Below are 10942 nucleotides of genomic sequence, written 5' to 3'. Positions count from 1 at the left end.
CACAGAAAATTAGAAAAAAAAAACAACAAAGCGTCGGATGTCTTCAAAATGGAAGTCAAGTACATGCAAAATGAGTGCCATTGCCGCCAACGAGCAACTATTCACACAAAAAAATGAAAACCACCATGAAGTTATTCTGAGGCGTCTTGAAGCGAAAAAAGTGTGGGCAGAATGAAGAAAACGGAAACAACAGAGCAGAATCGTTTGGATAACATGATCGTTGCGCAAAACCTTGAGCCAATTGCGTCAGATATTGCGACACAATTGTCCTTCCCGTCACAATCAGCAATCAACTTGAGCCTTAACAGGCAAAAAGTAAAAGAAAATCGAAAAGAGACGAACATTATAGTAATTTGGACATTCCGACACAATTTCAAGAATTCTGTCTGTTTGACACCGGTAAAACAGATAACAAGCGAATATTAAGTTTTTTGTTAGCTCATGGAGGTTGTTGCACCACATAAAATTCCACTGAAATTTGGAAAAAAAACAGCAATCAAAATTTTGTTGAATAGTATCATACAAGAGAAACCAAAGTCTTTTATTTTCATATTATTCAGAGTTTGAACAGAAAGATATGTGAAATCGGTCTACAAATGTACGCAAACAACGCAAACCTTGCGCTTGACCTCCAATTGAAACCAGCATTTAGTTTTTTCAAGAGTACATGGTTTCGGTTTTTTCGAGTTTGGCGAATCAAGAGATATTAGAAGTTTCTGAGTCCTTCAAATTAGAACTAGAATCTTGTAAATGATTGACAATCTGACTCTTTATGTCAGGAAGAAATAAATGAAAAAAGAAGTAACTGGACGCATCACAAAAGAAGCCCAACATCCATAGCAGCTCTCCAATCATAGCAGAGACGCAGTTAAGCAGTGATCTTAGCGAGGACGACAAATGCTTTAGAAGTATGGCATCTGGGGCTGACAACCCCTTTTCGAAGCAATCGTTAGATGACATTGGGTCAAATGGCATTGGTTAAATTTGAATTATGTAAACTCTGTTTTAACCACAAAAATTATCTGCTAGAAAAATTTAGAAAACAAAGAGTACAACCTAAAGTCAGATGTCATAACAAAAATTAACCCATAATAAGAACAAAATATGAAAAGTAATCTTACAGGAGCAGGATTCCAGAATGCTTTTTTTCAGAAGCAGGTTTTTTGCTTACCTAGAATGTGGATCACAACTTTTAATCATGACACAAAGCTACAATTAACCGAAGTAAGATTAAAAAAAACTGGCAAAGTTGCGAAATACATTAATAGTTTTTTGAAAACAAGTTCATTTGAAGTTATCAAATTTCGATTATTATAAGGTTGAACTTTTTGGTATCAACTGAAAATATAAGATGTTTTTTATTACTTCGTTACAACTTCAATTGGACTTTTGATTATTGAGACTAAGTTATAGGAAAAAGCAAAGAAATATCAAACGCTGGCAAAACTCAAGGTTTCATAAAATGTATACAACAAAAAAACGTAGTTATTCTCTGATAACATAATATATCTTCATTTGGCCTGAATTAGAACTTAGTTTGGCTTGTCATTAGTGGAATTTGTGATTTGAAACTAAATTGTCTGTAATTGATTTAGAAAACCAAAAAGTAAACTGGTTTCAAGAAAACCGGTGTCTCAATTGATCCAAATTTTTACAGAAGACACAATTTGACAAAAGACCTAAATTTATTTGAAAAAGGTGCTGAATGTGAATAAAACCATATCAAATGTAAGGTTCACAAAAAATTTAAATCTCGAAAACTTCTAAAAAAGAAACGAAATTCAAAAACTGTCTTTAACTCCGTTTTCTACACTTGAAAAGCTTTCTGATCGACAACTCTTATTAAATTATTGTATAAATCTTATTTATATTATTATATCGATCGGCTAAAACTGCACGAGCAAAAGTTGAGCTTATAATCTCCCATAATAAGGTTGATTCCGAGCAATTAATGAAGTATTTATTTTTAGATAGCACTCGAAAAAATACTTCAATACTTCTTAAAGAATTTTCTTTTCCTTTTTTTTTTAAAAAAAAATAAAAGGTATGCGGCATTTCTTAAGCAGAAAAAAATGCTTTTTAACTCGAATTCTGTAAGTTAAGATTAATATACACACATTTTCATCCGTACGTTTTTATTGAAAGTTATTACACACGTTTTTTGAAGCTACACACATTTAACACCAAATTCCTAAATTAACACGCTTTTATCTCAAAACCAACTTTAAGTTCAGATTTAAATTTTTCAAATGCAGGGCTATATAAATTCTCTCCAACACAAATAAGCCATCACACATCATCATATGACTACAATGACGAAATTTCATTGATTGTGAATAGAACGGCTTCTTTCTCTCATTTTAGAAAACATTGAGATTCCAACCTTCAGGATATCCAGATCCAGATAAGTCAACCTGCCAGTCATGAAGGATGCCAAATTAGCAGTGTAAGCAGCCACCACCAGCACAGCAATACCCGCCCAGACATAAGCGAGAATTCTTGCAGACACACTTTTGGGCAATTTGCATGGATGAGTGTTTAGAAACATGAGAGAGTAGACGAGAGTGAGGGCTGAGGAACAGGCGAATATTCCACGTCTTCTTCCTAAACAGACAAAAAGGAATAATTTTGTCGAAAACGAAGGGCTGAATAACTTTGTGATCAATTCCAGCAATTACTGTGACCCGGGTCGAGGTGTCACCGCCATTCAACGCAAAATTATGTAAGATAAGGTGTGAATGCGGTGAAGTTACAAAAATCAGGCGGTGAATGCATAGTGAAACAAGGAGGCTCGGTAATGTGCGTTCGCACATAAAGTTCCGACCCCGCTCATCCACATTTTTGGCATAAATGTCTACCAAATTAGGAACAGTTTTTTTCAAGAAATCTGTCTGAACAAAAAAATCGCGTGCAACGCAAATAACTGAGTGTAGTAAAAAATGTCACATAAGATTGATGAGATCAACCATTATTAAGAAAACAAGTGAAGACGAACACAAAATTAAACAACAATAACAACATTAATTACATCCAAAATTTTGTGTCCATTTTTTTACAAAGAAAAACTTAATACCAAAGAAAAAATAGCTTCAGATAAAACTGAAACTTAACCAAAATAACTTTTACTTACTAGAAAAGATATGGGATCACTCAATAAAAAGGCTCGGTACCAATTAGACAAAAAAGAAAAAAAAACAGAAATAAAAAGTTGGCTTACATTTTTAAAAACAATTAATTTCTGAGTAATGAAAACCATTACATAGCAATTGAAAACATCCAAGATGTTTATGATCACAAACGGTTTTATAGGAGGGCAGTAAGACCTGTTATCAACCGATTTTTTATGCGGTTACAAAAAGAACAACTAATGGAGACAACAAACAAAAATTCAATTAAACTTTGCGAGAAAATGCTGTCGAAGCCGTAAAGTCAGATTTTTGCCGCAAAATTTGTTCAATTGAGACTTTCCCCAACGCCAATAATGTGTTATGCAACCTCTTAATAACTCATTAATGAGAATCTCAAACAAGTAAACAAAAAAAGAAACAACAATATTAAGTAAGACTTTTCTGTTTTTCTGAAAAAATTATTTTTAAAGTCAGGAAAGCCATCAGATACAAAAAGAAAGATTTAAATAAGTCTTTTTGTTCGTTCAGAAGAAGCGCTTGAGACCTGCATTTATTCAGCACATAATTTACATCTACAAAAAAAAACGTCAATTATAGACATAAATCAAATTTTATTACTTTTTTCCAGAAAACCCGTGTCGAAGCGAGTAAATTCATAACTATTTCTTCAGAAACATTAACTTTTGTACACTTGTACCTTCCCCCAAGGATATTAATGTTTTATGTGACATGTAATTAACGAGACTAGGTGAGAAATTGACAAAAGAGAGCCAAAATGCGAAGTTAAAAAGTCTTTTTTTATTTTGTGAAAACAATTGTTTTCAAAGTCATGAAAACCATCAGCTATCTACTCAAATCAGAATATCGGCTCAATTTTTCTACCGTAAAAAATCAAGCAGACCCGTTATTATCCAGGAATTTTCATACGACTAAAAAGGCAAAGTAAAATCTACAGTTAAAGACAAATGTAAAAAATTCAATTAAATTCTTCGAGAAAGGGTTGTTGAAGCATAAAAATTGGTCTCATTAAAACCATAATCTATGACCCTTCTATGTTCAATTGTGTGCTTTTTTGAACGCCATTATTGTAATTTGAAAACTATCATTATCTGATAATGTGACAAAACGAAATAAAAACGTGAAAAAGGTGCCAATGCCTTAAAATCGAAAACAAACTGAAATCTCGTAGTATCAGCGCCAGAGAGCCATAACTTAACGCGTAAAACCGCGAAACATAAAAAGTTTTAGTTTAGAAAAACGAAGAGGCTGAAAAAACATTCTTTCTTTGCTGACAGTAAGCTACAAAATGACCAAATTAAAAGAAAAATAGTGTGACTGTTCAATAAGCCATTGTTTATTGAAACATCAAACATCTTTAAAAGTCAAAACGATCATAATGTTTCCGTTAAAAAGACAAAACACATTGATTGAGAACTTATTAGTAAGTCATCTGTAGCTATCAAAGGTAAGCTTTGATTTGAATTGTTCTGTTCATTAATTAACATAAAAAAAAATCGAATTTAAAAAAAAAACCGACCTATACAATTTGAATTATATTTGGACTGTAACAGTCCAAGATTGGGCCAAAACCTGCCCTGTTATTTGCTGTTTTTTCATTGAGAACACTCAATAATTTCGAATGTGTTAGATCTAGATAATTTATGAGTTAAAAGATCAGAAATAAATGCTGTTTTTTTGATAATCCTAGAGTAAAAAGATAGCAAAACGGCAAAAATTTAATTCCAGACTACTCTCAATAGAAGTGAAAGTACGACTAGTTTCCTTTTGGAGTGTAGAATGATTGTGTTAGTTGTCTTGGGTGTGAACTTCCGGCAAATTATGGTCTAAGTGGACTAAAGAAGCTTATTTCGGGCAATTTTTGACAAAAAAGGCTGAATTTTGAAATATTTAGCCAGAATATTAGCCAAAAAATCAAATCAAATTAGTCAACAAGACTTTTTTTCTCCAAAAACAAATTCAATAGTGTTTTTGTTAGCAATTTTTACATAATTTAGCAAAAATTGACAAAATTTTAGGCAAAAATTCCGGAAAAATTGAGTAAAAATAACGCAAACGGTCTAATAATCACAAAAATTGAAACCACGATAACCGAACAACTCGGATAAAACCAATCGGCAAGCTTCCGCTATACTGAAAAGTAAACCCAACAACATTGTCGCTACAAAAATTAACAAATTTTAGCAAAATTGGTGAAAATTTGGTCAAAAATCCGCAAAAATGTGAATAAAAACAACGGATTTCCGTCTACTATTCACAAAACTTCAAGTCTCGATAACTCTCTGTAGAAAACGAAGTTCAAAAAATCTTTTTAATTCTATATTCTACGCTGGACGAGCTTTTTAATGATACCACTCACAACTCTCTACGATGAATATATCGATCGGTGAAAATTGACTGAACAAAAAAAAACCCCGTTGAGTATATTGTTCCTACCCCTCAAGAGGGGTCGGAACAAAAAAAATTATCGGCTGGTAGCGGTGAAATTACATAAATTCATCGCTGTCGACCAATCAGACGCGAGGTACTGAATGATCTGAAAAAGTAATCGAGAAATTCACTGTTCCGAAAAAACAGATGATGTTCTTGAATTTCCGATCTTTCATAGCTCTTGTACTTTGTTTATATTGATAGCATGTTATAAGGCTGAAAAACAACAAACTAATGTAAATTGTGTTTACGAGAAGTTTGACGACCCGTACCAGTAACTTACCGTAAGGCAAATTCAGTATTGAGTCAGAGTCTAATTCATGTCACAATTTGCACCGAATTTGTCTGATTCAGAGCTAATTCATTGATTCATTCTGATTTATCTTCTGATTTAGAAGAATACAGAATATTTTCTCTGAATTTTGCTCTGATTCAGAGAAATTCAGAAATCACTTAAGAGTTGGTTCTGAAATCCGTCTGTATCAGTACTAAAACTTGCAACTTCTCTGAATTTATTCAGAATCAGTACTGATTGTCACTGAGCCGCAGGTACGGGAAAGCTTAACAAGATGTTTTACTTGATCAACTTATACATGGATAAATATAGGACCCCCCGAGGAACAAGATTAGAGATTATGGATTATAAGTTGTGACCAAGCTCGAAAACTTAAGACCAGTTTGTGCAAAAGTTTGCACGCTAGGATTGCAAGTAAGAGGTACTGGTTCGAATCCATTGCTGGCCGATTCATATAAGTACAGAATTTGGTTCCAGTGAAAATTGATCCCATTTTGTCTTAAGTTGTTTTTCGAAACTTGTTTTTCTTATAGCTCAGTTTTCGCATCGCTCAACAGTACAATTGTTTTCGATTCTTTGCTTTTTTTGTACCAAACTGAAAATCAAAATATAAGAGTTTACTATGGAAGAACAAACTAAAGCTCTACGGACTTGAAAAGTACAAAATTTTGTGACGAAAATATTATTCAAAATTTTTTGCGATAAAAATTAAATAAGAATAACTGTACAGTGGGAATAACTTTTTAATAACAGAAACACAAAGCTGAATTACTGCAGTTAGAAGTACAAAGATTGTATTGCTATTAATTTTATCAGTACGAATAATAATTCTTTTTCCTCAAAACTCTTACTCTTTGGCAAATCGCTGCAAAAAGCTATGATATCTCTTACCTGACTTTTAACTTATTAATTTTTACTAGAGATTTGGTAAGTTCCCATCAGCAAAGTTATCTCAGGTTCCAAAGCAAACGGTTAAGAAATGAGGTGTTTCTTCAATGGTCCAGTTTAAATTGAAAATATCTAAATTTTGAAATTCTGCAATCTGTATTATAAAAGTAAAATTTACAATTTTTTCTTTTAAAAAATCAAATTTTTATTATATACCAATCTAAATTAGGCCCGTAATTGCTCTCGAACAACAAGCGAAGCAATTTAATTCAAAGACTGTAGCTTGGTTAAATTTTTTTACGAGTGAAATATTAGTCGATCACTCCGGGATTCGAACTATTCCCCTCCCGCTCCCTCACCAGAAGCACTGCCCGCTCGGCTATCGTTACCTTCTTGTTGCTAGGCTGCAATCGATTATATTTTAGCAACAAGCTTTACTTCTGAGGGAGAGCAATAGATATCAATCAAAAATGAAGAACAAAAGCGTGAAGAAGTCACTTTAGAAGTCAAAGAATGTCCTAGAAGAAAAGCGCGAAAATGGTCACCGGAAAATTTCATTTAAAAGATCAGCACGTTTACAATAAATGCTACGAACTTCTTGTGAGATCAGTCAAAAGCTGATATGTTTGAATCCAGAAGCAATTTAAATTTCAAGCGTTATTTGTTGAGAATTTTTGTTACAAAAACAATTAAATAAATTTCAGCGCTAATTTTTTAAATAAAATTTCTGAGCTAATTATTTGTCTACTGATAATTTTTTTTGGCTATTTTTGCCCTTTAGAATTTGTTCCCAGCTACTATTAAACCATGACTATACATTTTATTTGTGCCCCAATTCTTGTTTCTGAATGCTTAAACTTTGCCAAGCTAGTTTTTGTCCTTTGCTGCTATTGTTTTACTTAGGAAAACTACCAAATTTTTCAACTTCTGCTGTTTCTTTAGTTTAGCTCATTCAGAAATTTCTGTTGTGTTTTTTATCTCATTCAGTTTTCGAGTGTATACTTTAAAGTTGATAAATTCAATTCGTTCGTTTTTGCGTGTTGGTTTTATACATGAGCAAATTATGCATTAAAAATTAGCGGAGACAATTTATCATTTGATGAACTGCGGTGCAGTTTGCGAGAGAGCAAAAAAGCTTTTCTCAGCTACTAGGTTGTCATATAGTAAGATTCAATGTGAAGATTTCTGCAAAGATTTCTTTTAAAAAACAGGGATCAAATACTGTTGTTCGAACTCAATTAGCACTCTAAAAATTCGGAAAAATTAGAAAATGTGATAATACTTTTGATTTCGAAAAACTATTCACTCTAGGTTGTTGGCCTCCAAATAGTTGGTATAAAATCTTCAAAACAGAGATATTGTTAGGAACAGAACATGTTGGGATTTTGTTTTGAGACAAAAATCGGAAATATTTCTTGAATATCATTTGGTTTACGACCAATCTTGAGCCTATAATAATGTAACACCCTAAAGTGAATAATTTTCGATGGAAGTAGTTCCGTTTTTCAAAAAATTTTTGTCTTTATAGAAGTCAAAATTTTCTTATCTAAAGTAAAAACACAATTGGATAATAAATGACCCACGAAGCAACTAAAATAATCAATCAGGCTCTCCATCAAGGAAAACATTATCAATCTTAAAAAATAACAAAAAAAAACTAATTCGAAACAGCACACCAGAAAATTTATCTTATTGAATTAAAAAAATGTCTGAAATAACAGATACAGATTTTCAGATGCAAAACTCGACGGAAACTCAAAACACAAATGTTCCTTCATTTTCGATACAATCGTTTAAATACAGAATTGAAGTTAAACAAGGATATAAAAATAAGGGAAAATTAAAAAGTTGTTTTATAATTTCATGGCTTTGGTCACTGCGGGGAAATAAGAAAAATACAATCGCTGACACTAAAAATAGTTTAAAAAATAGTAGGAGTTGAATATCTGAGCTAACTCTTTGTCTTATTGGTATAATTTAAAAAATACTATTGAGCAAGGTTTATGGTGGTTTGGAAAAGAAAATTTTAAGATTGTTTAAAAAGATTATGGTCAAAATGTTCAAAAATCGACCTGACATATCTCCATGACAGTGGGTTTTTTTGGGAACACACTTGAACGCCACGTTTCTTGGGAGTTCAGAACACAACAACATTAAATCCATCGTCAACCCATCTACAACCAAAGATAACAGAAACTCAAGAAGTGATCAAGAAAGTTGAAAAGAAAAAATCCTGAAAATTGAAAAAAGAAGAGCAAGATGGAAGAACTTCTTTTCTGATGCCATAGATTAATTTTTTGCTGGTGTTTTTTTTGTTTTTGTTCCGATGTGTACAATTCGATGTGAGCAGAAAATGTGTACATTTATATCTTGCGACGTTTTATTGTTTTTTTCCTACACCATAGGCAGAATGTTTATATTGTAAGAACTTGCAAGATTCTGGCAGGAAAATTTGCAAGGAGGTGCATCGCCTAGTAAGTTTCTGCCTGAAATTTGCAAGTTCTTTCAAGTCAACCATTCGGGCTCGACCCGGGTTGGCCATCTGTATACCAACAAAACTGCCACTTGAAGCTTCCGGGGATAAACTAAAAGTATTTAAAAAAGCGCCATTGATTCTTCTATCTGTTCAAATCTCATTGAGCTGACTGTTAAGGTTTTCTGCGCGCTTTTTTTAAAGTTTTTGTTTCAAGTATTTCTCATTAATCTCAAAATGCAATTCTAGGGAAAATCCGCCACCCCCCCCCCACCCCGCATTCAGACCATTCCGCTAATTTCCTTTGGTACATCACGCCAGCTCCTCCACACCATTTGCCACTAACAGTGCATTGAATTTATATTAAATGAAATGAGAAGGGTGGAAAAGAGTTTTTTAGTGAAACTATAGATAACCGTTTGTATGAAAATGACTGAAGAAACAGTCCCAGAGATTATGAATGGTTTTGAATAATCAGTTTTTCTGAAAAGAATTGGTTTAATAATTCTAACACAGAGGAGAGAAACGTCCTTTGCGAATACCTTTTTTTAAATATATTTGGGCCCTAATTGCCATATATGGAAACCAATAACTACATTCACCCCACTCGTATTATGTTAGAGAAGTCGCAGCCATCTGGGACTAAGACAATGAAAAGGTTTTCGATATCGGTAAACAAAACTTAAATTCCAAATGACCCGGCGAGGGTCTGTAAGATGTTTTTTTTCTCCCTAACCCTAACCCTTACCCTAACCTGGGCCTGGGCGCGAACACTTAAAATTAATAAAACCCGAAAAGTTGGCTGTTAACACAGCCAGTATTTAGCGGTGATTGCTGTGAATGGGGTGAATTCTTTTTAACGCTTTCACCGCAATCTATTGCTAAATCCGTAACAATTTTTCGGTGAAATTTTTTTTCACCGCTTTTCACCACACTTTTTACGTCCCCCCTTCTCCCGAAGAAAACCTAAACCCGGGTTCAAATGTTGCCAACCCTGTTTTCCAAATTCACTATTTGCAGCTCCTCTCTCGTGATTGGCTGGATTGAGACCGTATGGGCTGAACCACTCACAACACGCCTTCACCAGAGCCAGGGTATTCATGGCAACAAATATGAACAGCCAGACTTGTGGGTGGAGGGGTTTGAGGAATGCGAACATCTGTGGACTGGGGGGTTTCTTGGCAACCATGATGGCAAATCCAGAGTAGAAATAGGGAATGGTGAAGCGGACAACTTGCGATCTGCCAAAATGGGAAAAGTTTAGTTTTTCTCTTTTTTGAAAAAAGAAAACTTATTTCAAAACTCTAGCAGAAAACTTTTATTGAAAGCTCCTCTAGTCTAGACCTGGAAATTATGAAAAGACTTGATAATTACAGGTGGGGGTAAATAATGAACAAGGAGGCTCGGTAATGTGCGATGGCACATAAGGTCCGACCCCACTCATCCTCAATTTTGGCATAATTGTCTACCAAATGAGGAACAGATAGAAAACCCCCAAAAATTCAAGTATTTTAAAAAAAAAATTGGAATATGAACAAAATGATAGCCCCCAAAGCAAATAACTCAGTGGAGTAAAAAATGGCCCATTAGATTGATGAGATCTGCCATTATTAAGAAAGGGAGTCAAGACGAACAGCAAAATCAAACAACAACAACAACAAATATTAGTTCCATCCAAAACTTTATGTCCATATAAAAAAACTTAATAAA

The 10942-nt window shown here is 33.5% G+C and overlaps 2 protein-coding genes across 2 annotated transcripts in view; one reads left to right on the top strand and one right to left on the bottom strand.

The window, feature by feature from the left end:
* Positions 1-10942, top strand: part of LOC142345524 (uncharacterized) — a 562956-nt gene that overhangs the window by 91352 nt on the left and 460662 nt on the right. The window lies entirely within an intron of this gene.
* Positions 1-10942, bottom strand: part of LOC142346288 (glutamate [NMDA] receptor subunit 1-like) — a 67179-nt gene that overhangs the window by 30249 nt on the left and 25988 nt on the right. Inside the window, exons 9-10 of the mRNA XM_075398802.1 lie at positions 10226-10473; positions 2384-2604 (exon numbers count right to left, since the gene is read on the bottom strand). Of these exons, the coding sequence (XP_075254917.1) occupies positions 2384-2604; positions 10226-10473 (469 nt within the window). The remainder of the gene's footprint in view (positions 1-2383; positions 2605-10225; positions 10474-10942) is intronic.

This window comes from Convolutriloba macropyga, chromosome 9 (genome assembly GCF_964194025.1).
Source record: "Convolutriloba macropyga chromosome 9, txConMacr16.3, whole genome shotgun sequence".
Lineage (NCBI taxonomy): Eukaryota > Metazoa > Xenacoelomorpha > Acoela > Convolutidae > Convolutriloba > Convolutriloba macropyga.
Note: the sequence above shows the minus strand (reverse complement) of the source record. Positions and strands in the feature narration are given on the sequence as shown.